The sequence below is a fragment of the Notamacropus eugenii genome, chromosome 3, assembly GCF_028372415.1.
Source record: "Notamacropus eugenii isolate mMacEug1 chromosome 3, mMacEug1.pri_v2, whole genome shotgun sequence".
Classification (NCBI taxonomy): domain Eukaryota; kingdom Metazoa; phylum Chordata; class Mammalia; order Diprotodontia; family Macropodidae; genus Notamacropus; species Notamacropus eugenii.
In genome coordinates this window covers 428,058,194-428,085,738 of record NC_092874.1, presented here as the reverse complement: position 1 = coordinate 428,085,738, position 27,545 = coordinate 428,058,194, and the positions used below count along the sequence as shown (strand labels likewise).

The window sequence follows — 27,545 nt, the reverse complement described above, 5'->3', positions numbered from 1 at the left end:
CTGAAAGATTTCTCATTCCCTTCCTCAAATTGATATAAATTTACAAACTTCTAAGCTATAAACTCTGAGAACAGGACTTTGTCTTTGTAATTTTCTGTGTACCCCACAATAGCAGCTAACATAATTCCTTATGGTAAAATGTTAATTGTATTCAACGGAATTATATACTGATTAGTTATGTAGTCATAGGGTTATAGGAGTTAGGTACTTTAAAAATCTTTTGGTATGGAATAGCAGAAAGAACAGTGACTTTGAAGTCAGAACACTGGTTCAAATTCTAGATTCACCATTTTACTGCCTACATTGCCCAGAGCAAGTCAAAACATCTCTAGGCTTCAGTTTTTTCATTAGTAAAATATGGAGTTGGGTTGGATTATTTTTTGATCCCTTCTGGTTCTAAATCTTATAATACAAACCACACCCTTCATTTTACAGATGGAAAAAACTGAAGCCTAGGGATAATGTCAGATGAGTTACTTCTGTTTGATCAACAGCCAGAATTTAAACCCAGGTCCTATGTGATTCAAAATCCAATGTTGTCAATTTACTTCTTTTCTATATTGATTTGTGTTTATTTAACTAATTTGTCTACCTCAGTATGTCTCAGAGGCAGTGTGGTATAATGAAAAATGTCGGAGATTAGGAGTCAAGAGACTGTATTTTAATCTCAACTGTATGACCTAGAAGTCACTTTGTCTCTGAGTCTCACCATATATTATTAAGTCAAGGCTACCTCTGGTATCTCCCTACTCCTATCTATCCTCCATTCAGCGTCTAAAATACAGTTCTAAACATTTGACTACCCCCTCAGTGGCTCCCTAATCACCTCCAGGAACAAATGCAAAGTACTGTGCTTAGCATTCAAAGCCTCCATCTCTCAATTCCAGTCTCTTTTCTCTGGTTATGACCCATGCCTAGAACGACCTACCTCCTCTGCTCTGCCTGCTGACTCCCCTCATGTCCTGTTAAGTCTCAACTAAAATCCCACCTTCTACAGGAAGCTTTCCCCAACCCATCTTAATTCCAGTGCCTTCCTCTTGCTATTTCCTATTTGTCCAGTAAAGTAGATTGTTTATATACATTTATTTGCTTATTATCAACCCCCCCCCCCCACAATTAGATTGTGAACTCCTTGAGGGGAGCTTTTGCCCCTTTTTATTTCCAGGGCTCAGCATAGTATCTGGCATACAGTAAGAGCTTAATAAATGTTGGTTGATAGATAAAAGTGAGAGGGTTGTACCAGAATGTTGATCTTTAAGGTCCCTTCTATCTCTGAAAAACCACTTATGATTCTAAATTGTGAACATCGAGAATCATAAGACTGCTCTTAAGGGTAAAATCTTTTTGTGTAATACCTAATACAGGTGCAGGATAGATACTTAGGAAGTGCATTGTGATAGTGATGATGATGATGATGATGCATTACAGAACCCTGAATCGTAGATGGAATAATAAACATTAGATGTGATGCTTTTGCTGGTTAAGTCTTCACTTAATGTGTCTCTGTGGGTATGGAAGTATTAATCTTATCAGTAACCATGGTGGTTTGATGTAAAATAAAAATGCCTAATTATGACATCTTTGTAAATGGTCCTCATTAACATCATGAACCCAAAATAGATACTCTTAAGGGATTGCTTTCAGATTTTTTCAGAGCAGGAGAGGAGTCACCAGGCTAACCTTTAAACCCCATAAGGCATTAATATCAGTAACCAATATTAATATTAATAACTGCTCTTCTACCATAGAACTTGCTATAGCAGGTGGCATAAATTTGCTGTGTACCTTCAAGGATTTGATTAAAGATTTACCTTAGGTGGTTTTGTTCCCAGAGGAAAAAATTGGGCCACTATTATTTCTAACCGTATCAGAAAGGAGACCTCATTACCACTTAGAGCCTTGATGTAAGTCATAATATTTTTTGTAGGTTTCTGCTAAGAGTTAAATGTGGCAAACTCAGGTAACAAAACTGTTTCTCTATGCTGTACCCAAAATTAAAATGGAAAAGTGGAACCAGCTAGCCTGTTTTTATATGTGCATGTATGTATGTATAACATTTTTTCCTAATTACATGTAAAAATAATTTTTGACATTTGATTTTTAAAATTTTGAGTTCCAGTTTATCTCTTTTCCTTCCCTTACCTCACCCCTCTTTGAGAAGGCAAGTAATTTGTTATATATATACAGTCCTGCAAAATATATTTCCATATTAGTCAAGTTATGAAAGAAAACATAGACCCCCCAAAAAAATAAAGAAAAATAAAGTTTTTAAAAAAGCATACTTTGATCTGCATTCAGACTCCTTTCTTATCATAAGCCCTTTGGAATTGTTTTGGGTGATTGTACTACCCAGAATAGCTAAGTAATTCACAATTTATCATCATATGATATTGCTATTACTGTGTGCAATGCTCTCCTGCTTCTGTTCATTTCACTTTGCATTAGTTCATGTAAATCTTTACAGGTTTTTTGAAAGCATGCTGCTCATCATTTCTTATGACACAATAGTATTCCATTATAATTATGTACTACAACTTGTTCGGCCACTTCCCAATTGATGGACATCCTCTCAATTTCCAATTCTTTGCCATCACTAAAAGAGCTGCTATAAATATTTTTATACATATAGTTCCTTTTCCTTTTTTTTTTTTTTTATTGTATGATTTTATAGCCCTTTGGGCATATCCCAAATTACTCCCTAGACTGGTTAAATCAGTTCACAACTCTACCAACAGTGCATTAGTGTCTCAATTTTCCCATATCCCCTCCAACATTTGTAACTTTCCTTTTCCGTCATGTTACCCAGTCTGATAGATGGGAGTGTTACATAAGAACTGTTTTAATTTTCAGTTCCCTAATCAGTACTGAGTTAAAACATTTTTAATATGACTGTAGATAAACTTTGATTATTTCATCTGAAAACTGCCTATTTGACCATTGATAAATTGAGTACCAGTTGGCTCTTATTCTTATAAATTTGGTTAAGTTCTCTACATATTTGAGGAATGTAACTTTTATCAGAGAAACTTGCTATAAAAAAATTTTTCAGTTATGATTACTGTGCATTTCCCTGTATCTAATTTTTCCACTGTTTATCCTACTTTCTCCTTTCACTCTGTCCATTCTCAAAAGTGTTTTACTTCTGACTACTACCTCCCCCAATCTCCCCTCCCTTCTGTCAGTTCTCCCCTTCTTTTATTTCCTTTTCCTCCTGCTTCACTATAAGGGTAGATGCATGTAAGACAGGTGTTTACTATGCCCAACTGAGTGTGTACATTATTCCCTCTTTGAGCCAATTCTGATGAGAGTAAGGTTCACATGTTCCCCCCTAACTTCCCCCTCCTCCCCTCCACTGTAAAAGTTCATTCATGCCTCCTATGTGTGAGATTATTTACCCGCTTCTACCTCTTCCCTTTCCCCTTCTCCCAGTGTATTCCTCTTTCACACCTTTTAATTTTATTTTTTGAATAATCATCCCCTTATATTCACCTCACACTTGTGCCCTCTATCTAAACATAGCCCATCTAACTACCCTAATAATGGTCAAGTTCTGGTTGTTGTTGTTGTTGTGGTGGTGTTGTCATCTTCCTTTGTAGGAATGCAGACAGTTTAACCCTATTGTGAATCCCTTATGATTTGTCTTTCATGTTTACCTTTTTCTATTTCTCTTGAATCATGTATTTGAAAGTCAGATTTTCTATTCAGCTCTGATCTTTTCACCAGGAATGTTTGAAAGTCCTGTGTTTCATTGAATGTCCTTTTTTCCCCTGAAGGATTATTGTACTCAGGTTTTCTGGGAAGGTGATTCTTGGTTGTAATCTTAGCTCTTTTGCCATCCAGGATATCATATTCCGAGCTCTCCAATCCTTTGATGTAGAAGATACTAAATCTTAATGTCATCCTGACTGTGACTCCATATTTTAATGATTTCTTTCTGGCTGCTTGCAATATTTTCACCTTCACCCAGAAGCTCTCAAATTTGACTATGACATTCCTGGGACTTTTCCTTTTGAAATCTCTTTCAGGAGGTGATCAGTGGTTTCTTTTGGTTTCTATTTTACCCTCTAGTCCTAGCATAATATCAGGGAAGTTTTCCTTGATAATTTCATGAAAGATGAAAGAGACTTCTTTTTTGATCATGTCTTTCAGGTAGCCCAATAATTCTTAAATTATTCTTTCCTCTACTTTCCAGGTCAGTTATTTTTCAAATGAGACAGTTCACATTTTCTTCTATTGTTTTCATTCTTTTGATTTTGTTGTATTGTTTCTTGATATCTCCTGGAGTCATTGGCTTCCATTTGCCCAATTCTAATTTTTAAGAAATTATTTTCTTCAGTGAATTTTTATACCTTCTTTTCCATGTGGCCAATTCTGCTTTTTAAGGTGTTCTTCTCTTAAGTGGATTTTTGTGCCTGTTTTACCATATGACCTATTCTATTTTTTTAATGTTATTCAGGTGTTTTTGTGCCTCCTTTACCAAGCTATTGACTCTTTTTTCATTATTTTCTTGCATTTTCCTCCAGTTTTTCCTCTATCTTATTTATTTTTTTAAAGTTCTTTTTGAGCTCTTTCAAGAATTCTTTTTGGGGGGCGGAGCCAAGATGGCAGAGTAAAAAGAAGCATATACTCTAGTGCTTCCCCCACAGCCCACAAAATACCTGTAAAAAAAATGACTCTCAACAAAGTCTAGAGCAGCAGAAGCCATAGAACAACAGAACAAAAGAGGTTTCCAGCCAAAGGTAACCTGGAAGACTGACAGGAAAGATCTGTCTCATGGGATGCTGAGCAGAGTGGAACCCAGCCCTGGCCATGTGGCATGGGGAGGAACAGGACCAGAACAGGCCTCCAGGGCAGAATCCCCAGCAGGGAGGGTCCCAGATACCTCAACCCACAAGTGAAAAAGAAAGCTCCAAAGGTCAGTGTGGGAGGGCTTTCCAAGCTGGGTGAGAGGGGAAGGAGTTCCTCCAGCAATAGCCCCAGGCAATGGCAGAGGCTGTGGCAGCAGACTGCAGGCAGCTACTGTGGCCAGGAAACAACCTGGGTCCATTGTCCAGGCAGCTCAGCTTAAAGCCTCTGGCAGCAGGGAGCAGCTGATCGAAATGGCCTGAGTGATCACCCCACCCCCACCCAAAGCCCAGGGGAACCGAGCAGCTGAGTCGAATCTCTTAACAAAGGATTCAGAAGTCAAGTAACTGGTTGGGAAAATGCCTTAAAAAAGGAAAAAAAATAAGACCATAGAAGGTTACTTTCTTGGTGAACAGGTGTTCTCTCCCATCCTTTCTGATGAGGAAGAACAAGGCTTACTGTCACACGAAATTAAGACCCCTGCCTCCAGGGCCTCCAAAGTGAACTTAAATTGAGCTCAGGCAATGGAAGAGCTTGAAAAGTGAGTTAGCAGCTTGCTAAAGGAGAACCAAAAAAATGCTGAGGAAAATAACACCTTTAAAAAGAGGCTAACTCAATTGGAAAGAGAGGTCCAAAAAGCCAATGAGGAGAAGAAGGCATTAAAAAGCAGAATTAGCCAAATGGAGGAGAAAGTTCAAAAGCTCACTGAACAAAATAGTTCTTTGAAAGAAAAAGTTGAGTACAGGGAAATGAATGCCTGAGATAAACCAAGCAGTTAGAAAACAAACCCTTGCTGCTGTTATTTCTTTCTTTTCTGTAACCACCATACCTCCAATGTACCAGTTGCTGGCAGATTTGCCCCCTAGGCTTGCTTTGTGGTCTTATTGGCCATTGCCTGCACTGGACTATACTCTCACCCTGATGGTACAGACCATTCCTGCTTACCTTCTCAGTTGCTTTACTGGAAAATTGTTTCACCCCATTCTTTTGTGTGTACTGCTAGCAGCTCCAGAATTCATTTTGAGGTATAATTTAAAGTTGTTTGGAGGGGAACTTGGGAGACTTAGGTGAGTCCCTGCCTTTTCTCTGCCATCTAGCCACTGTCCTATCTTAAAGAAGCTTATTCTGGGCTTTCTAAATAGTTGTTGAATCCAGACCAGAATCCATTGTAATTTTACCAGTGAGTCACCTGGCTAGGATGGGGGGGACCCTGGAATGTATAACTCCTTAGCCCCAGTTCAGAGGAGAGAACTTTGGTTCTTGGTCTGATCAATATAAGGAAACATTGTCAGAGGTACACTGAGAAATGCCACAATCTGCGTTGTATCCTCCTTAGTAAGTAGGTCCCTGCTTGACCACTTTAAATCCTCATCTCACAAAGAATTTGGATCCATTCTTAGCTTAAATTATTGGAAAACTTCTTTTTGTAATGAGCTAAAATTTGCTTCTTTAAGACATCTGCCCATTGGTCCTAGTTTTTCCGCCACTGGAACCATATAGAATCAATTGAATGCTTCCACATGATGTAGTTCTTCAAAGATTTGAAGATTACTATTAACTCACTTTCTCCATCTGTTACGTGTCACATGAATTTAGAACCTCTCACTACTCTGTTAATCCTCCTGAATGTGGTCTATTTTATCACTGTTTCTCTTTAAATGTCTCACCTAAAGCTTGATAGAGTCTCATTTTTTAATCTGAGCACAGAGTTCAATGCTGTGTTACCAGAAAGTAGCATCCCACAGGCAGAATGGTCACAAGTGTTAGTGTACGATCATAGAAAGAGCCCAGGATTGGTGCCTCGGGGACTATAGGACTTTGGCCTAGTCATTTTCTCTTCCTGCATCTCTATTTTGTCATCTGTAAAGGGAGGAAATTAGATTAAATTTTCAGGATCCCTTTCAAACTTAAAATGCTCTGGTTCTTGTACAGTAGCTTGTTGATGGAAGGATCCAGAGCCTCAGCTATGGATAATGCTGAGGTTGTTATCACTGTATCAGGCCTTTGTGACACAGCAGTGTTTGTTGTTTCTTTGTGCATATTTCTTTAATTATTTTTTTTTATATAACCAGATTTTCCTTTGATATCCTTCCTTACCCTTCTCAGAGAGCTCTTGTGTAACAAATCATATTTTAAAGGGAAAAAAAGAAAAAATCAATAAAATGAATCAATACCAAAAAAAAGTCTGAAAATATGTGCACCATACCAAGTGGCACATGGAGCTCCAGCCTCTTCAAAGGTGTGGGGAGAGAGGAGGAGTGCTTTTCCGTTTCTTCTTGAGACCCATGTTTGTTCTTGATAATTTTTGCAGTATTCACTTGTGGTTGTTTTGTGGTTGTCCTTTGCATTTACCTTGTTATAATCATTGTGTGTATTGTTTTCTTGGCTGTGCTTACCTTACTCTGCATCAGTTCACAGACATTTTTCCATGCTTCTCGTAATAGCTGTTCACAATTCAAAAAAGCTGTTGTTTCTGACAGCAACAACATTCCATTTAATTCGTGTACCACATGTTTATTTGCCCATTCCCCAATTAATGAGCATCTGCTCAGTACTCAGTACCTCCCTCATAGGTTAGGATCAAATGAGATAATGCTTAGGGAAGAAGCACAGTGCCTGGCCCACAGTTAGGCTTCATATCAATGCTCGTTCCCTTCCCCTTCTACTTTCTTTGGCCACATTCTTCATGATAGCTTTAAATAATTCTGCTATACTGGGAACTTGCTTCTTATCAGTCACCTCTATGTATAAGCCTGGTATAGAAATCTATCTCTGGGTTAAAGGTTAGTCATATTTGCATAAATCCAAATTGTTCTCCAGAATGTTTGTACTAATTCACAGCTGCACTGACAGTGCATTGTTATACCTATGTTTCCACAACCCCTCCAATACTGACTATCCCTGTCTTTTTTCAGCTTAGTCAGTTTACACGTTGTGAAGCAAAACTTCAGAGTTTTTATTTGCATTTTTCTTATTATTAGTGATTTCAAGCATTTTCTCGTGATTGTTAATAGTTGCTGTTGTTTTGAGGAAAGTTCATATCCCTTGCCTATTTATCTATTGGGGAATGGCTTCTGGTTTGATATTTATATACATGTATATGTATATGTGTTGATTATATATCTTATATTCATATATAAATCCTTACTAAAGAAATTTGGTTCAAGGGTTTTTTTCTGTGTGATTTTTTTTTTAATTACAGAATGCTGAAATGTATAAACTGTCCTCACAACAGTTCCATGAGGCAGCTACTCAACTGGAAGACACAATAAAGTAAGGATTTCTCTTTTGTTCTTCACAAAACTTAGCATATATTTATGAACATCTCACCCTATCCCAAATGAATATAAAGCTGCCCCTACTGCTTAATCCCAGAAGTACGCAGTTGACCATCTGCCATCCTTCTTTGAACTTGGAAGTTAAGATGTTTGAAAGTGGTTATCCCTGATTGACCACATTAACTCCTTCCTCTACCAATTCATTGGTAACTTGAGGCATAGATTGAGTCAGAACCCAAGACTTTAGTTAGGGGAAGCTATTTTTCATTGCCCTGAAGCCTTGGTATCCATTGGCCAAGGCTGTGCTGGCAGTAATAGTAGAAAAGAAAGGGGAGTGCTGAGGCCAGCTGCCCTCCTCTTCCTACTGGAAATCCTGGTGAAATGTAAAATTGGGGGGGGAGGAGTAATTTTTCAGTGAGAGGTGATGCTTTGACAATTATTGGTAATAATTGGTTGGGGGACCCTGACTTGAGTCATACAGAAAAGAGACACTTTGTATTCACTTAAGAGTGTGCATTGGCTTAGGGAATAATCAGATGGTACCAGTAAAAAAAAAAAAAAGTCTGGTGGGGTATCCAGAGTTAGACCAGTTACAGTAAGGGGTAGAGAGGAGGGAAACAATTTTATTTTCATTCATATTCATATAAAGTCCTTCAGGATGGGGAACCTGCAGCCTTGAAGTCACATGTGATCCTCTAGGTCTTCAAAAGCGGACCTTTGAATCAATCCAAGCTTCACAGAACAAATCCCCTTTATGAAAGAATTTGTTCTGTAAAACTTGTACTCAGTTGAAAGGCTGCACCCAAGGACCTAGAAGGCCACATGTAGCCTCGAAACTACAGGTTTCCCACCCCTGGTTGATCCTATAACACCCTGCTAATCTGTGAAATGCTATCCCTCCCCATAAATTTATTCCCTCTGCTTCTCAGAGAGACAGAGACAGAGAGATCTTGGTGTAGGGTTGGGGAAAGGAGAAGGTTGGTATGAACCCTGGAGATTTCAGAGCTTTGATGGTTTATGATCAAACCCATGGCATTTCAACATTAGTGAAACTGTTAAATTTGATGTAACTGAAGAGAAAAAAAATTCAAAAAGGTTCAGATAATTAGGAAGTAACAGAAATATTGTAAAAAATGCTGTTGATGAATAGCAGGTGAGAGGCCACTGGGGAGATATGAACAGATGTACATAATCTGCATGTACCCAGGGGTATTTAACAAATGGGGGGGCATAGGGGAAAGAAATTTTTATTCTCCAGTCTCCCCAAACTGAGGAAATAGCTTTAGTTTTGCTCAGGAATGGGAAACCTGCAGCCTCGAGGCCACATGTGGCCTTCTTAGGTCCTTGGGTATAGCCTTTTGACTGAGTCCAAGTTTTACAGAACAAATCCTTTTATTAAAGGGATTTGTTCTGTGAAGTTTGGATTCAGTCAAAGGTGTCCTCACTTGAGGACCTAGAGGGCCACATGTGGCCTCGAGGCTGCAGGTTCCCCACCCCTGGTTTGGCTCAAAGAAGTAATTTTAAATAGGGGGAGGGGTAAGAAAAAAAATGTCCTTGATAATTGCTTTCTAGTAAGTTTAAGTCCTTCTGAAACAATTGAAAGCAAAAGAACAGAATTTCCAAATGGTTCAGTAGTGATCAGGAAAGATGAACACCCCTGGGTACTTGGTTTGATTGGTATATATACATATTGCCAGTTGTACAGCGAGAAGCAGATGAAAGGATTGATCAAGCTTTGTTCTCAGTGATTTTATAATGACTTTGGATATGAGTGTCCTCAGGTGGACAAAGTCACAGTCAGCAGAGGTTGTCAATAGAGGGAGTTTGTGAACGCCTCTTTTGAGGACTGTTTTACCTCTCCGTTTCCCCCACAAACACATACACAGCTTTGAGGGCTAACTAGTTCTCATTCACAGTTCTAACCTCAATTTATCTAAAGGCTGAGAAATGAGTAAGAGAATCTCCAATCCAGTGACAGGGGGAGAGCTTGGAAAGCAATTATATCAAAGAGACCACCAAATGACAGAATGGAATGTGATCCCAAGAAAATAGAATACATAAAGACACAACATTCCCCACCAATGGGAGGTTGCAGTGGCAGCAGATGCTGTATTCAGCACTCTATCACTCATTACCCAGAAGTAGACAGCCTGAAAAAGCAAAGGAAATGAAAAGGCCCAGAGTGGCTTTTTAAAAGAAGAAGAAATACACGCACTCACCGACCTATGACTGACGCCCTTTCCTCCTGGAATCACATATGGCTGCTCCCACCCTCCACCCCAAGCAGCAGATCTTGACCTCTTGTAACTCAGGACGTTCTGTTCTCCTGGCATCATTATTGATTCTGCTAACAGACTTGCACACATCCTTACACCTTCTGAAGGTGCTGTGTGGAAGATTATTTTTTTAGATACAAGTTAATAATAAAATTAACTTTTTGTTTTTAGACTTTTGTCATATGCCTTGACATAACTGAAGATACTTTGGTCTCCCTGAAAAGCTGGGTTTATGAGTTACTGCAGTAGAAAGTCATGGGCACATCTGTTGTATCCTGAATGCAAGAGGGCAGGGCACCTGGGTGTTTGTTAAGCATTTGCCCTGTCTTATTCCTTTCTCAAATGTTCTCCAAAACCCGTACCCTGAATCCTTTAACCTCTTTGAGATTCCTAAAGCTACCCTAGGAGTTCAGACTGCTCTGGAAAGCAGTTGCTCTACCCAGAGGATATAACACATAATATATGTATATGTGTGTGTATAATATACATATATACATGCACATATATGTATTTGTGTATGTGTGTGTGAGTATACGTGCATACATATACATACATATACATATATGTGTGTGTTTATATATGTATATATATATATACACACACACACACACACACATATGTATAAAAAAATAAGGAATATAGGGATGGGGATACAGATCCTCTCTTAAGTCCCAGGAAATGGTAGTTTAGATGGAAAATCCTCTGAAGTAGTCCCAGGGCCCACCTGTTGCCCTAAATGTTCCCTGAGCTTTCCACTCTGGCTCATCCCTCCATGTGCCCTAGGGGCCCCTATTCCTCATAGCTCCTAGATTTGCCCTAGTTATACTGGAGAACCAGTGGTACCCTTGGCTACTTTGAAGTTGTTATGCACTGTACCCAAGGACTAGTACAGCAGCTTTCTAGGTGGTCTTCTCTGCTTCTGAGCTCTTCTTCCCATACTCCCCAGATATCTAAATCCATTTCCACAACTTCAAGATTAATCTTCCTGAAACAGTTTTTACAGCCTCTCTATCAGCTTGACATTCCTACAGCCTTTCATATTTTGGTCCACTTTCCCTTTCAAGATTTATGAACCACACCTTCTCCACTCGAATCCTTCACTTCCAATTAAGTTGGTCTACCTGTCATCCTCTAAATTGGTCATTTGCATTCCTATCTGAATGTCTTTGCTCACACTTTGCCTTTTGCTTAGTAACAGGGTAGCCTTGCCCAAGTACTGCAAGTACTGTAAGTACTGCCTCATCATGGACTCTTACCTGAAATGTACCAGTTGATGACCCCACCCTCTGAATTTTTATAGCACTTGTCTATACCACTCAGTTGGTACATATAAAATAATGGAATTTAAGAACTAAAAGAAAGGTACCTTGGGGGTTCATCATACTCTCTCCAGTTGTTTTTGTCTTTTTATATCTATATATGGTCTAAGCCATAATTATAAGTCCCTTGAAGCCATTGCAGACCATACTAACTTGTACATCTTTCCATTTTCCACTAAGTCTTATTCTGCTGTCTCTTCATGTTTTGAAGATAACCATGGATTTCAGTATTGTTTTTTGTATTAATATTATAAAAGTTTTTTTCTGCCTTTTGTTTTTATGCCACAGTCATTTCCTGTTATTACTGTATTCCTAGTGGCTAACAAAGAAAATGTTAAGCAGCTCAATCTGATACCATTTATATTCTTCCGCCTCTGTGTGAAGAGAGATCAAAGTGCGTTTTTTCTTCCATTTTCGCAGGCCCAAGATGACCATGGGTTCTTGAAAGTTATGGCAGCAGACCACTGCAAACTCTTTTCAGTCATTTCAGGCTGCAAAAAAAACCTCAAGTATATGCTATGCAATGAATGGAATGTGGAGTGATTCATCACTGGAGAGTTGGCTGCCAGCTGATGAATTTTTTTCTCTCTTTGTCCCTCCCTTCCTTTTTTAAAAGAAAAAGTAAAAGGGACTGAAAAGGAATGGGACATAGCTGGAGTTAGATGATTCTGCATCCCATTCTTCTCCCATCCTCTTCATCCAAACCAAGCTCAGATCACCAGGTTTTGCCCGCTTTTATTTCTGTGTGTAACTACTCTTTCTCCACTCCTGTATTCTTTTCTTTTTCTTATTTTAAAAAGAAAATTTTATTTTTTATTTATCTTTTGTTTTTATATAACCAACATATGCAAGTCTAACAGTACATGCAACATTCTTTCCACAAATTCCCTAAAGTACTACAAAGAAGGGAACGGTGGCATTTCTCATCTCTTCTTTGTGGACAGTCTTGTTATAACTATGCAACATTTAGTTTTATTTTTGTTACTATTATTTCCATTTGTATTCTGTTATATTGTGTTTATTATTTTCCTAGTTCTGCTTATTTCACTTTGCATCAGTTCATATAAATCTTCCCATGCTTCTTGGTATTTCATATCCATCATTTCTTGTAGCACAGTCAGATTCTATTACATTTATGTGCCACACTTTGTTTAACCGTTCCCAGTTAATGGATATTTACTTGATTTCCATTTTTTACCATCCCAAAAACAAGTAGGTGGTGCACCAGGTAGGATAGAATGATTGTCAAGAGGACTCATCTTCCTAAGTTCAGACCTGGCATCACATACTTATTAGCTGAGTGACCTTGGGCAAGTCATTGAACCCTGTTTGCCTCAATTCCTCATCTGTAAAATGAGCTGGAGAAGGAAATAGTAAACTAGTCTGCTATCTTTGTCAAGAAAACTCCCAGTGGGGTCACAGAGTGTCAGGCATGACTGAAACAACTGAACAGCAGCAACAACATGGCCACAAAAAGTGCTGTATATAGAACTTTTTGGTCCATCTCAGATCTCTTTCTCTCTTGGCTTCCCCTCACTATCTCCCCTCATCTTGGGCCATTCATATAGAAAGTAGAGCACAGCTGCTGACATTGATTGGGTGAGCTCAGTCACCAACTCTCATCCTTCTAGCAAGAGGAAGAATCACAAAGCCTTACTGTGTGCCCTGCTGATACACACTAAGAACTGTCTTTTGCCATCTGTTGAAGGTGTCTCACTCTCTCACTTCAAACCCCTGCTATTTCTTTTCTGTAAGTCTTGGAGTCAACTGGTTTCTCAGAGCAGAACCTTTAATGAATGGTTGCTAGCCGCCATGAGAGAGGTTAGTCTTGGTGAGCTCCTGCCTGCAGAAGGGCATGTGGCAGTATTTGGTGACGGTTCTTTCTGAGGCCTTCCTGTAGAGTGAAGTGCTGTTTGGAACAGATACTAAGCCCTTCCCCACAGTAGGAATGCAGTCCTCTGAGGCTGATAGGAGTAGTACTTTATCGTTTGGCTTTTTCCCCCTTAAGGATCACTCTGTGGTTCTTTTCATTATTTCTTTTATATTTTGATGAAGTGCTTCATTTCCCACAGTATTTTCTTTTTGAGACAGTTTTAAAGCAATAGTTCTTCACCTGAAGTCAATGAATTTGTGTTTTTAAATTTTTATAACTATCACGTAATTGGTTTCCTTTTGTAATCTTACATGTTTAATGTTATGCATTTATAAGTATGAGGGATCCATAGGCTTCACCAGACTGTCATTAAGTCACAAGAAAGGTTAAAAACTTCTGTTTTAGAAAGAACTGAGATTGGCTAGAATCTTCCATATTGCTATCTTTACCAGAATTTCCTCAGTGACTCCAGCTCTATGTAGACTTTCTTGGTAAGGCACAGCAGGAGTTGCAGTCTTCTTTGGCAGGAGTATCCACCCTACTGAAATCACAGATCACAGTATCAAGTCAGTATCTCTTCTTTTCTCACCCCCTCCCCCCACATGGTGGTAGTCACTAAATGTTTATTCATGTTCACTGCACTTTCATCCTGGCTGAGGAACAACCTTTGGTGGACCAGCTTTCAGGTCCCCACAGAGCAACACTGGGATCCAACAACAGTTTTCTCCCCTGTACAAACCAAATCAGAAGCAGTTCAAAAGTCATTCTGCTTAAACTTTAGTCCTTGACTGAGAGATTTATAGAACTAATTAATGATTATAAATTGCTTTATAAGTACTACAAAAATGCCAACTAATGGCAATAACAATATTTTCAGATTTTTCTACAAAGATAGGCCATTTCCTCCAAATACTTTTGAGCTAGCTAGTCCACTAGAGAAGTGGCAGAAAGGTTTTTTTTAGTCGTAAAGAGTCCAAAGCACCATAATTCCTCAGTCACACCATATGATAAAAGAAAGAAGCACTTTTATTATACTGTTGTTGTTGTTGTGTTCGTCTTTCATTGCCAAAGAAGACCACGCCATCAGAGAAATGATGACATGACTTGCCCCTGACTTTGCTTTGAGTAAGGGAGGGCTGTGCAGGTGACCAGCCTCACTTCTCCTCCAGAGCCATCTGAATCCAGTGACCAGATATTCATCAGGATGACTGGAGGTACCCAGGATGCACTGGGAGACATTGGGCCCTTTAGGCCAAGGTCTATTCAAGTACTCACTCAGTGTGAGGTTAACTCCCATTCATTGACTAGGCCTGTTAAAGAAGTAGGCAGGGCATGGCCCTTTTAACGAGGCCAAGAAAAAGAAAGACATCAGGCTGAGAGGGAAACAGCAACAGTTACTATTGATAATTACTCTTAAGCCAGTGGGGTCCAGAAGAGCCCTTAGACAGGGGCCAGTGGGGTCTGGGAGTGCAGTGACTTTAAGGGGAAAGGAAAGAAAAGGGAAGAGAAGGAAAGGAACCTAAGTCAACTGGGCATCTTTTGGCCATTCAGATTTACCTTCCTTTTGTTGTTGTGTTCGTCCTTCATTGGTCTTACGGACATCCAGTTTGAGATGTCCAATAAACAGCTGGGGATGTGAGACTAGATGTCAGGAGAGAGGTCCAAGAGATGATCCAAGATCATCTGCATAGAGATAATAACTGAATTCATGGGGATTGTTGGATCACCAAGTGACATAATATATAGCGAGGAAAGGAGCCAGGGCAAAGCCTCAGAGAGCATCCACAAGTCATGACCTGTAAGAAGATCCAGCAAAAGGGACTGAGACAAAGGGAGAACAGGAAAGAGCACAGGGTCATGAAAACTTAAAAGTGATTGACAGTGTCAGTGACTGCAGAGAAGTCAAGAGGATTAAGAAAAGCCCATTGGATCTGGCAGTTAAGAAATCATTGGTAAATGTGGAGTGAGTCGTTTCAGTTAAATAAGAACACTGTATTATTATGAACCCATGCATTCGAACCATATTCTACAGTATACAAAGAGCTTTATAACTATCTCATTTGATCATCATCCAATGAGGAGAAGATAGTAGAACAATTCCTGTCCCAATTTTACCAGATTAGTCAACTAAATCAAGCTCAGGGAGGGTAAGTGACTTGGCCAGAGTTACAGATCTGGAAAATGCAGCCAGAGCTATGTCACTATGGGAGGCCCTCCTACCCTGCCCATGGACCATCAAGGTTCTCTAATTCATTTATTCTTGGGTGAAGCCCAGTATACCGAACAGGTTATCTGAAGGTTCACCCAGGAAAATTGGTACATTCTCTTCTGAATCATTAGAGAAGTAATATATAGATCAGAAAGAGGAATATGTTGACTGTGGAAGGCAGACAGAATTTTTGGAACCAACTTCCAGAAGAATTGTATGTTTGAAGAAATGAGAATCCAGTATAACTGCACACACAAAACAGCTACAACTACACAGCAGCAGGAATTGTTTGGATTTTCTGAAGGAAGAGATTAAGACCCCAGGGGACAGACTGTATTTACTGTGTCACATCTATTTTTTATGACAACCTTCAGTCCTCTTCCCCTGGGATGCATTCAGAGCCTGTCTCTGCCTCTCATTGTCAGAAAACTTGTAGTGTAGGTTACTGGCCACACAAACAGTCATCTCTCAAAGAGGTTAAAGCAGTTGAGTTGGGGAAGGAGGTTATTAACCATTTCCTTGGTCTTAGTAAACAATGCCACAGGGCCTTTGATCCAAGGGAGACTCACCAATTAGCACTCTACTAATTTAGAACTTGTGTTTATTTGACCTAGACTGAATCTTTACACTTTTTCTCTCTTAGAAAGGACTTAAACAAATCAAGGGATTTGGAATTAGGGAGGGAAGAGGGCAGGGAGGGTTATGTTTGACCTACTTAAAAAGGAAGTAAGCTGTTTTCTAGTACTTAGCATTATCCATTTTGATTCAGTTAATATAGTAGATAAAGATCTGGTCGTGACATTAGGAAGACTTACGTTCAAGTTCTATCTCTGAAACCTGCTATAATTGTGTGACCGTGGGCAAGTCAGAATGTCTCAGCATGCCAACCAAATTGTTAAGATGATAAACTATAGTTTCATTGCTAGTTTCTACGTGGACATAGATTGTAGTTGATTGGTCATTCTAAACAGACAATTTATTTGGCCCTTACTGTGTGCCAGGCACTGTGATGTGCAAGGGCGGGGTGGAGAATACAAATACAAGCAAGCAAGGCATTCTCTACCCTCAGGAGCGCTTATTATATGCTGAGGATACATAATGGGGAGCAGTAAAGGTGAGGGGAAGATACCCAGTGAAGCATGAGGTGAAGCTATCCAGGAAGTGATAGGCACTTGACAAAAGCTGACCTATTAGAACCCATGGTCTAGGTATACAGATTATTGGTGGGAGATGATGGTAAAAGCTTGAGTAGAGGCAGTTTGGTATTCTTTAACAGGGTCTCCACACTAGGAGTTCCGTACACAGTTGAACTCACAAAATTCAGTTAGGAGAAAATACTAATGACATTGCTTATTCGTTGCAGGAGAGATATATAAATTACCAAATATATTTGAACCACGCTATAGCTACTCACCCTCTAGCCAAATAGGACTTAAACCTCTAGACATTAACTAAACATAATTCTCACCCTTCTTTCTTTCCTGTGTTCACTTCATTTTCTACTCTCATAATACTCTCCCCCTTTCCCCCTAAACCTCTAACAATTTTAATCCAATCTTTCTTAAAGGCATGGCTCAAGTACCACTTCTTCCTGGTTGAAACCTTCCCTGATAAACTAAGCATAAGAATCTCAGCTCTCAGTTGTGGTTTTTTCAGTCGTGTTTGACTATTTGTGACTGCATTTGGGGTTTTCTTTGTAAAGATAACAGAATGATTTGCCATTTCCTTCTCCAGCTCTTCAGATGAGGAAACTGAGGCAGACAGGGTCATATGGCTAGTAAATATCTGGGGCCAGATTTTGGATTCGGGTCTTCCTGACTCCAGGCCTGGCACTCTTTCTACTGCATCACCTAGCTGCCCCAAGAACAAGAACTACCTGACATTTATATAGTGTTTAGTATATTCCAGGCACTGTCCTAAGTGCTTTACAGTTATTTTCTCATTTGCTCATCACAACAGCTCTGGGAAGAAAGTGTTATTATCCCCATTTTACAGATGAGGAAACTGAGGCAGACAGGGGTGACTTGCTCAGGGTCACACAGATAGTGAGTTTCTGAAAGTGAATTTGAAGTCAGATCTTCCTGACTTGGGGCTCAGTTCTTTGTGTAGCTCCCAGCTGCCCCGTCAGATGTGATCCCTCCCTCCCTTGAACTGTTATAGCATTCCTTATATCTCTGCATTTTTATTCTCTCCTTTGTATCATAGGTATTTGTGTATGTCTTATTCCCTCTACTTGCCCTGAGGCCAGAAATGCTGTGTTGTTCTTCTCTGTAGTCACACTCAGTTCTCAACATCTCTGTAGTCACACTCGGTTCTTAGCATAGGGTCTTACAAAGAGTAGAAGCCCAATAAATGTTCACCCAAGTGAATTGAAAACAATGCTTTTAAATGTATAATTCAGACAGCTCCCCTGGTTAGTATGAATTAGCTGGACTTTTACCTCACCTCCTTTCTCTACCTTTTTTTGGCCTTTCCAGAGGGAGATTTCCTGTTTGGAAGTTTGCCAAAATGTGATTCAGACTGATTTACATGGCTCTTTAAGAGGTGGACAAATCAAGATGTCATGTTTAGGCTAATTTCAGCACAGCTGGAACTGATTTGGAACACTTGGGAGGAGGGTAAGACTAGCAGTAATGAAATTTCCGGGAGGAACTAAGTACAGAAGGCTTCTGATAAAGCTTCTGTGGTCTTCCTCTGAAATGGTACTGTCCCTGGAATACAAGTGCTGAAAGTGGCAGAAGAAGAGTTCCTTAGGTAGCAGCTAGCCTTTGTTTCAGACGTCTAGGGCTACCATTTGCAGAGAGGAAGGTCTAGCCTTGCCTAGCCCAGGCAGAGGAACTCCCTGATACCATTGTGGCTGAGTCATGAAGTGAAACACCCTCTCATCCCTGGGTGGCCATCGTCCTTGCACTGCAGCCCTCACTCCTCTCCATTCTAAATCCCTGAAGTAGCATTGCTTTGACTACCACCATATTCCCTAGGCTTCTTGCTCAAATGGCATTCTCCTTTCCTATGCCAGCTTCTCCAGATGCAATCTAAACTGGGATGTCTCTGCCTCTTAAAAGGGCAGGCAAATCATTATTATAGCTTTGCCCTTTAGAAACTGAACCCCATTTCCCTCATGGAAATGTCTTCAGGACTAAGCAAGCAGGTTCTTTGTTGACTGACTGATTCCTGGGGATTTGTGTCTTTGTCTGGTTTGTTTCTCCCTCATACTTGGTGTGACACACCATGCTCTTTGTGCCCTGGGCAGATGGCATCATTCTTAGAATGGCGAGGTCAGTGCAACCAGGTGGAATTATGCCATTTTTAGAAATGTGGAAACAGCAGGACCTGGAAAGTCGGTAAATAAGTGTATACCCCCAAAAGAACCACATAACTAGATACCTGGAGTGGTCAAAGTAGAAGAAAAAAGAGGGGAAATGCAGTTGAAAACACTGGTCTAGAAAATCAGGCAACTCAGCTACCAGCCACATGCGTGCTGCTTTACTATTGATGTGATCTTGGGCAAGTCACTTCCTCTAACAAATGTGGTTTAAAAGATGATCTCCCTGGGTTTTATATGATTGCACATATGTAACTGATATTAAATCCCTTTTTGAGGAAGGAAGGGAGAGAATTTGGAACTCAAAATTTTTAAAGCGAAGTGTTAAAAATTGTTTCTACATGCAATTGAGGAAAAAATAAAATATTTTTAAAAGTTGATCTCCCTTGTCTCTTCTTCCTTTCCTTCCTACAACTGCCAGAATGATTTTCCTAAAAGCATGAGTCTGGGGGACAGAGCCAAGATGGAAGACTAGAAGGATGGACTTGCTATAGCTCTACCCTCAGAGTCCATAAAATAGCTGTAAAAAATGACTCTAAACAAATTCTAGGGCAGCAGAAGCCACAAAATGACACAAGGAAAGAGATTTCTAGCCCAAGACAGCCTGGAAGGCCAATAGGAAAGGTCTGTCACACCAGGCTCAGAGTGGAGCACAGCAAAGCCCAACCTTGGTCAGATGGCACAGCATGGCCAGGACTGAAGCAGGCTTCAGGGGCAGAATCAAGGGCAGCAGCTGTGGTTCCCAGATTTCTCAACCCAGAAACGCCAAAGACAGCTTCAAAGGTCAGTGAGAAAGCACTTTCACCTGGGTGATAAGGGGATGTGGGTCAGGCCCAAGCTCTGGCCCCAGGGCAATGGCAGCCCCTGTAGCAGCAGCATCCACTTTTGGAGCCTTTGACCTAAAGACCCTGGGGGGATTGAGCACCCTATTTGTATCTCATTTCTGAGTGGTGGCCCTGGGGTGAGGAGGAGTGCTGGCATGGTGGAGCTGGTGGAGGCTCTAGAGAGGGAATCCTACCCACAGATCCTGGGCAGAAAGGACTACTTATGGTTGCTCATAGACCACAGAATAAGCCGGGAGAGGAGGAAATTCCACTCCCTTGGTTATGCCACCTTGGAGGAATTGAGAAGTTACAGGTCTCTAGAATATACCTTCCACTTGACAAAGGACTCAGAAGTCAAGTAACTGGCTGGGAAAATGCCCCATAAAGGGGGAAAAATAAGACTATAGAAGGATACTTTCTTGGTGAAAAGGTATTTGCATCCAAACTTTTGGATGAGGAAGAACAAAGCATGCCATCAGAGGAAGACCTAAAAGTCAAGGCTTTTGCATCCAAAACCTCCAAAATAAGTATGCAATGGTCTCAGGCCATGGAAGAGCTCAAAAAGGATTTTGAAAATCAAGTAAGAGAGGTGGAGGAAGAATTAGGAAGAGAAATGAGAGCAGTGCAAGAAAATCATGAGAAGTGAGTCAACATTTTGCTAAAGGAGACCCAAAAAAATGCTGAAGAAAATAACACCTTTAAAACTGGTCTAACCCAAGTAGCAAAAGAGGTCCAGAAAGTCAATGAGGAGAAGAATGGTTTAAAAAGCAGAATAGGCCAAATGGAAAAGGAAGTTCAAAAGCTCACTGAAGAAAATAGTTCTTTAAAAATGAGAGTGGAGCAGATGGAAGCTAATGACTTTATGAGAAACCAAGAAATTACCAAACAAAACCAAAAGAATGAAAACATAGATGACAGTGTGAAATATCTCATTAGAAAAACAACTGACCTAGAAAATAGATCCAGGAGAGACAATTTAAAAACTATGGGACTACCTGAAAGCCATGATCAAAAAAAGAACCCCAGATATCATCTTTCATGAAATTATCAAGGAAAACTGCCCTGATATTCTAGAACCAGGGTAAAATAAATATTGAAAGAATCCGTCAATCACCTCCTGAAAGAGGTCTTAAAAGAGAAACTCCTTGGAATATTGTAGCCAAATTCCAGAGTTTCCAGGTCAAGAAGAAAATATTGCAAGCAGTCAGAAAGAGACAATTCAAGTATTGTGGAAATACAATCAGAATAACACAAGACCTAGCAGTTTCTACATTAAGGGATCGAAGGGCTTGAAATATGATATTCCAGAAGTCAAAGGAACTAGGATTAAAACCAAGAATCACCTACCCAGCAAAACTGAGTGTAATGCTTCAGGGGAAAAAATAGTCATTCAATGAAATAGAGGACTTTCAGGCATTCTTGATGAAAGATCAGAGCTGAATAGAAAATGTGACTTTCAAACACAAGAATCAAGAAAAGCATGAAAAGGCATACAGGAAAGAGGAGTCATAAGGGACTTACTAAAGTTGAACTGTTTACATTCCTACATGGAAAGATAGTATTTGTAACTCGAGACTTTTCTCAGGATTTGGGTAGTTGGAGGGATTATATACATATCAACAGAAGGCAGAGGGTGAGTTGTATAAGAAAGGATGATATCTAAAAAAATTAAGGGATGAGAGAGGAATATATTGAGAGGAGAAAAGGGAGAAATGGAATGGGGCAAATGATCTTTCATAAAAGAGGCAAGAAAAAGTTTTTTCAATGGAGGGGAAAAGGGGGGAGATGAGAGGCAAAAAGTGAAACTTACTCTCATCACATTTGGCTTAAGGAGGGAATAACATGCACATTCAATTTGGTATGAAAATTTATTTTACACTATAGGAAAGTAGAGGAGAAGGGGATAAGTGGGGTAGGGGGATGATAGGAGGAAGGACCAATTGGGAGGAGGGAGTAATTAGAAGTAAACACTTTTGGGGAGGGACAAGGTCAAAAGAGAGAACAGAATAAATGCTGTGGCAGGATAGGATGGAGGGAAATATGTTAGTCTTTCACAACATGACTTTTATGGAAGTCTTTTGCATAACTGCACATGTATAGCCTATATTGAATTGCTTGCCTTCTCAGTGGGGATGGATGGGGAGGGAGGAAAGGAGAGAAGTTGAAACTCAAGAGTTTTAGGAGTGAATGTTGAGAATTGTTTTTGCATGCAACTGGGAAATAAGAAATACAGGTAATGGGGTATAGAAATCTATCTTGCCCTACAAGAAAAGAGAGAAGATGGGGGGATGTAAGGGAAGGGAGGGGTGTGATAGAAGGGAAGGCAGATTGGGGGAAGGCGTAATCAGAATGCGTGGTGTCTTGGGGTGGAGGAGGAGAGAGATGGGGAGAAAATTTGGAACTCAAAATCTTGCAGAAATGAATGTTGAAAACTAAAAATAAATAAATAAATTTTTAAAGAAACTACAGCATGGGTCTGACCATGTCTCTCCTCTACTCCACAAACTCCAGTGACTTCTTGTTGTCCCTAGGATAAAATAGATATCCACCTGAACCCCAACCTGCTTATTTTGTACATTATCCACCTTCCTATATTCTATAGGCCTGCCTAATTGGCTTATTTATTATTTCTTTAAGATATTACTCCCATCTCCTATCAATCAGTAAACATTTATTAAGTGCCTACTATGTGCTAGGCACCCTACTAAGTATCAGGGATACAAAAAGAGGCAAAAGATAGTTCCTGCCTTCAAAGAACTTACTATCTAATGGGGAAACAACAAACAAACGCTTACACAGGATAAATAGGAAATAGTTAATAGAAGGAAGGCAATGGAATTAAGAGGGGTTGGGGAAGGTGGCATTTTGGTTGCATCTTAAAGGAAGCCAGGAAGGTCACTAGTTGGAGCTGGGGAGGGAGAGCATTCCACTCATGGGATAGAGCCAGAAAGAATGCCTGGAGCTGACAGATGGAGTGTCTTGTTCATGGACCAGTCAGGAGACCAGAGTCACTAAATTGAAGAGTATGTGTTGGGCAGTAAGGAATACAAAGAGTGGACCGGTAGGGGGCAGCTAGGTTGTGAAGGGCTTTTGAGTACTGGAACATTTTGTATTTGCACTTGGAGGCAATAGGAAGCCACTGGACTTTATTGAGCAGCAGGGTAGTAACATAGCTTAACCTGCGTTTAAGGAGAATCACTTTAGTGGCTGAATGTGAAGGATGATTTGGGGTGGGGAGAGACTTGAGGCAAGTAGACCTACCAGCAAGCTACTTCAGTAATCCAGGTTTGAGGTAATAAGGGCCTGCACCAGTGGGAGCAGTGTCAGAGGATAGAAGAGGGCATATTTGTGAGATGTTGCAAAAGTGAAATCGAAAGACCTTGGCAACAGTTTGGATATGATGGGTAAGAGATAATGAGGAATCCAGGATGACTAGAGTATGGTATTGCCCTCTACAGTAATGGAGGGGTGGGGGGAGGAGTAGGGGATAAAATGATGAGCTGTCTTTTGAACATTGAGTTTAAGATGTCTGGAATGTAGAGAAAATGAAGGAGAGTGATACTAAATAAGGAGCCTTCCAAAGATAGGTTGAGGCCCAATTGTAGAGGGCTTTATTAGAGTCATGTATTTTATATTCGAGCTAGTGGGGACCTATTCAGTATGTTAAAGCAGGAGAATAACAGACTTGTGCCTTAAAAAAACTATTTTACTAGCTATATATGGATTAACAAAGGGAGATCACTTCAGGACCTAACAGAAAAGTGATGAACATAGAGATAAAACTGAACAAGGGGGGTGTTATAAGTAGAAAGGAGACAGAGATGTTGTGGAAGCAGAATAAACAGGTCTTGGCAACTGATTAGATATAGAGAATGAGGGACAGAGAAGAGTCAAAAATTTTTCCAAGGTCTTGAGATGAGTGGCATTATGGAGAGTGTTACTGTTATCAGAAATAGGAAAGTTTGCAGGGAAGGTTTTAGGAGGGGGAGATGAATTAAGGTTTAGATGTGTTGAGCTTGATGTGTTGGTAGGACCACAAATTTGGAGGCAGCAGGGACTATAGAGATCTAGTCTGACTCCTTCATTTTACAGTTAAAGATACTCAGACTCAGAGATGCCAAAGTCAGATAGATATGAAGGAACATAGCCAGGATTAGAACCTTGGTCCTCTGACTTCAAATCCAGTGTTCTTTCTACCAAGGGAGGCTGCTTCTATTAAAAACACCCTGTGAGATCACAGGGGAAGTATGAGTAGCCTCAGAATCGGGGAAAAGTAGAAAATTCTCTGTTGTCTTTTTCTGATCTTGTTAACTCTCCGAATTAGGACCACTTTTTAAAATTAATTCCCCTAGTTGGGGACAGGTAGGGGTATCATCCTTAGAGAATTCCTCAGGTATCTCCCCTTAATGATGGTGGTGATAGGGCAAAGAGGATCATTAGGTCATTGGGCCATACCAAGATAGGATTTTTTTCAACAGATTGACATTAATAACAACTAACAACTATAAAATTCCCACATGGTTAGTGATAACATGGGAGATGTTAAAATTCCTGGTTGGAATTTCTGCCACAGATTTCTCATTTCTCTTCATATTTAGAGCAAATATAGCACCCCAAAGACTGTTGTTTTCTCTTTCAAGGCCAGCACAAAACTAGGCTGCACTGAGAAGGACTGGATGATGGAATGTTTCTGTAGAAAAAAAAAGTATAGATCAAAAGCTATCCATAGATATATTTGCACCTGATGGGAGAAAACAGGCTAGGCACAAAAAATATATATGAATAAACACAACAGAAATGGTTGTCTAGCTCCCTATAGGCATATGGAAATATATGCATGGTAAATGTCACAGAAGCTAACATCTGTACAACACTTCTAAGATTTGCAGAGCACTCCAGATATCCTAATAACCATTTGAGTTAAGTACTAGAGGTGTGAGTATCCAATTATACATAGGAAGAAACATAGGAAGTCTTGGGTTAAATGACTTGCCTCTTGTGCCACAGTAGACATGACATTTGAACCTAGCAGTCTCCTTGCTTTTTTTTCTTTTTCCTCTCTCACATTCCATCTTATTTAGATGGAGGCATTGTTAGAGTGAATAAAGCACAATAGGATCAGTCTCAGAAAGCTTCATGGAAGAGGTTGAGTCTTGAGCTTCTCTAGGAAGGTAAAAGGAAATTTTCTGAAAAATGAGGGAGAACTCTTAAGTGAGATGTGTCTAAGGGTTGTACAGACCTGTGTTTGGCTAGAAAAGAAATGTAAACCAGGATGAAATAGGAGATGAGGTCAGTTGAGGGTTGTGAGGTACAACTGGTGGAAAATCTTGAAGCACACAATTAATGGTATTGACGTGAGAGGTAACTGGGGCCCACTATAGACTTCTGACTAGATAGTGACATGTTCAAAATAACAGTGGGATAGATTCATATCCCTGCTGCTATATGTGAGAGGTAGGTTGAAGGAGAAGAGAAAAGCTTGTCAGGGGAGCTGCTGAAGGAGTCCAAATATAAAGAATTTGGTTTCTGAATTAGATTTCTTGCTATAGAAATAAAAAGCAAATTCAAAACCATATTTAGAGTCCGAATTGTTACAGTGTGGCGCTGTGATAAAGAAATGCAGAAGGCCCTCCTCTTGGTTGTCCTTAGCTATCTCCAGGGAACCTTCACAAAACCTTTCTGACTGTGGGAGGCCCTTGAGAATGGTCCTTTCTGGCTCAAGGGACACTTTAAGGATCAAGGTGCAAGTATATGTGGGCAAACTGTATTAGAATCCAAGGCAGAAAGATGATATTCAGTAGGAATCAGGTACATTGTCATTCACTCTAAATAAGAAACACCAAGACAATATGGCCTTCCATGTAATTAGAGTAGGGAAAAGAAAAAGATTCATAAGAGCAGAATAGACAAAGCCAAATAAATTGGTGGCATAGGATTTTCTACTCCTTGTGAGCTGTGTGACCTTGGTCAAGTTACTTCCTGTCTCTAGTACTTAGTTTCTCCTATAAATTGAGACTATTGAACTAGAAAATCTTTCAGGTCGTTTTTTAACATTGTGCAGTCTGATTTTCTGTGCCAGACTTCAAAGAGGCACACTTGGTGATTTAAGAGGTAGCCTCCTTCAATGCTGGCTATTGGTGAGGCCTTATTAGAGTACATTGAACTCTCAATTATTCAGGAGCTGCCTGTCCAATTTTCTCTTGTTCTCTGACTGCCTACCCACTGGTCATTTTACTTTGACTACCTGGGAAGATAATGGGGGAAGAAACCCAAAGCAACCAGTTTGTCAGATGTATTAAAATGATTGAGTGGGAAAGAGGTTGCAACTTTATTGGAGCAAATGAAGTTTGGGGATCATTTGTTTGTTTCCTTTTTAAAATTTTTATTCATTTTGAACTTAAACACAAAAAGATTTTTTAAAAAGAGTATTTCCGTTGTGTACAGCGCAACACAAGAAAAATCAGTATAAAACCATGAATTTTCACACAGTTTACTCTTTTGGAAAAAAAAACTGTAATACTACACATATTTTCAAAGCTACTCTGTGTTTCTGTGCTTTCTGCTAAGTTTTCTTTTGTTTTCTGCTGTGTCCTCTTTTTTTTCTCCCTCCCCACCCCACTAGAGAAGGTTTCCATTGGACACAAAAAAATACGTATGTATAGGTGCAAAGTCACTTCTGTTGGTCAGCTCTCTTTGGGTGTGGCTGGCACCTCCCTTCACAGGCCCTCTGTAGGCTAACTCAGCCCTTCACAGCTGTTCTCTCACTGTGCCCGGCATCTCCTGGTTCTGTTCTTCATTACATCATGCAAGTCTTGGTAGCTTTGCTCAAAGCAGCCAGCTCACCCTTCCTTACAGCGCAGTAGCGTTCCATCACGGTCACATACAACTTGTCCAACCTCTCCCCAACTGGGGAGCCTCCTTGCAGTTTCTAATTCTCTGCCACCACAAACGGAGGTATATAAATATTTTAGAACATAGAAGTTCTTTTCCTTTTTCCCTGGTCACCTTGGGAAACAGACCTGATAGTGCTATCAGAGGGTCAGAGAGGGTATACACAGTTTTATAACTCTTTGAGTATAATTCCAGATCGCTCTCCAAAAAGGCTGGATCGGTTCACAGTTCCACCAGCAGTGAATTAGTGTCTCAATTTTTTCACATCCCCTCCAACGTTTGTGGCTTTCTCCTTTTATCATGTTAGCCAATCTGATAGGTGTAAGATGATATCTCAAAATTTTAATTTGCATTTCTCTAATCAGTAGTCACTTAGAGCATTTTTTCATGCAGTTTTTATTTCTTCATCAACAAACTACCTATTCATGTCCTTTGACCGTTTATCAATTGGGGAATGACTCATTCTTATAAATTTGACAAAATTCTTTTTATTTTGAGCTATGAAACCTTTATCTGAGAAACTGCTCATAAAAATTTTTCTCCCAATCATTTGTTTCCAATTATCCATGTTGCTACGATCACCAATCCGTCAGCAGACAGCTGTTCTCCATTTGGTTGGAGCTATGTACTGAGGGTATGATATGGAAACTTTGGAAGTGAGATGATAATTTCTCAGAAATCATAGGCTCATAGAGGGTAGCGTTC

General features: G+C 40.0%; 1 protein-coding gene across 7 annotated transcripts in view; it reads left to right on the top strand.

The window, feature by feature from the left end:
• CHCHD6 (coiled-coil-helix-coiled-coil-helix domain containing 6) overlaps nt 1-27,545 on the top strand; it is a 323,428-nt gene that overhangs the window by 250,267 nt on the left and 45,616 nt on the right. For all 7 annotated transcript variants that reach the window (XR_011964677.1, XR_011964676.1, XM_072598347.1 and 4 more), the window contains exon 6: nt 8,048-8,118. Coding sequence is in view for 5 of the 7 variants with exons in the window: in XM_072598347.1 (XP_072454448.1) it covers nt 8,048-8,118 (71 nt within the window). In the remaining 2 variants the exon portion in view is untranslated. The remainder of the gene's footprint in view (nt 1-8,047; nt 8,119-27,545) is intronic.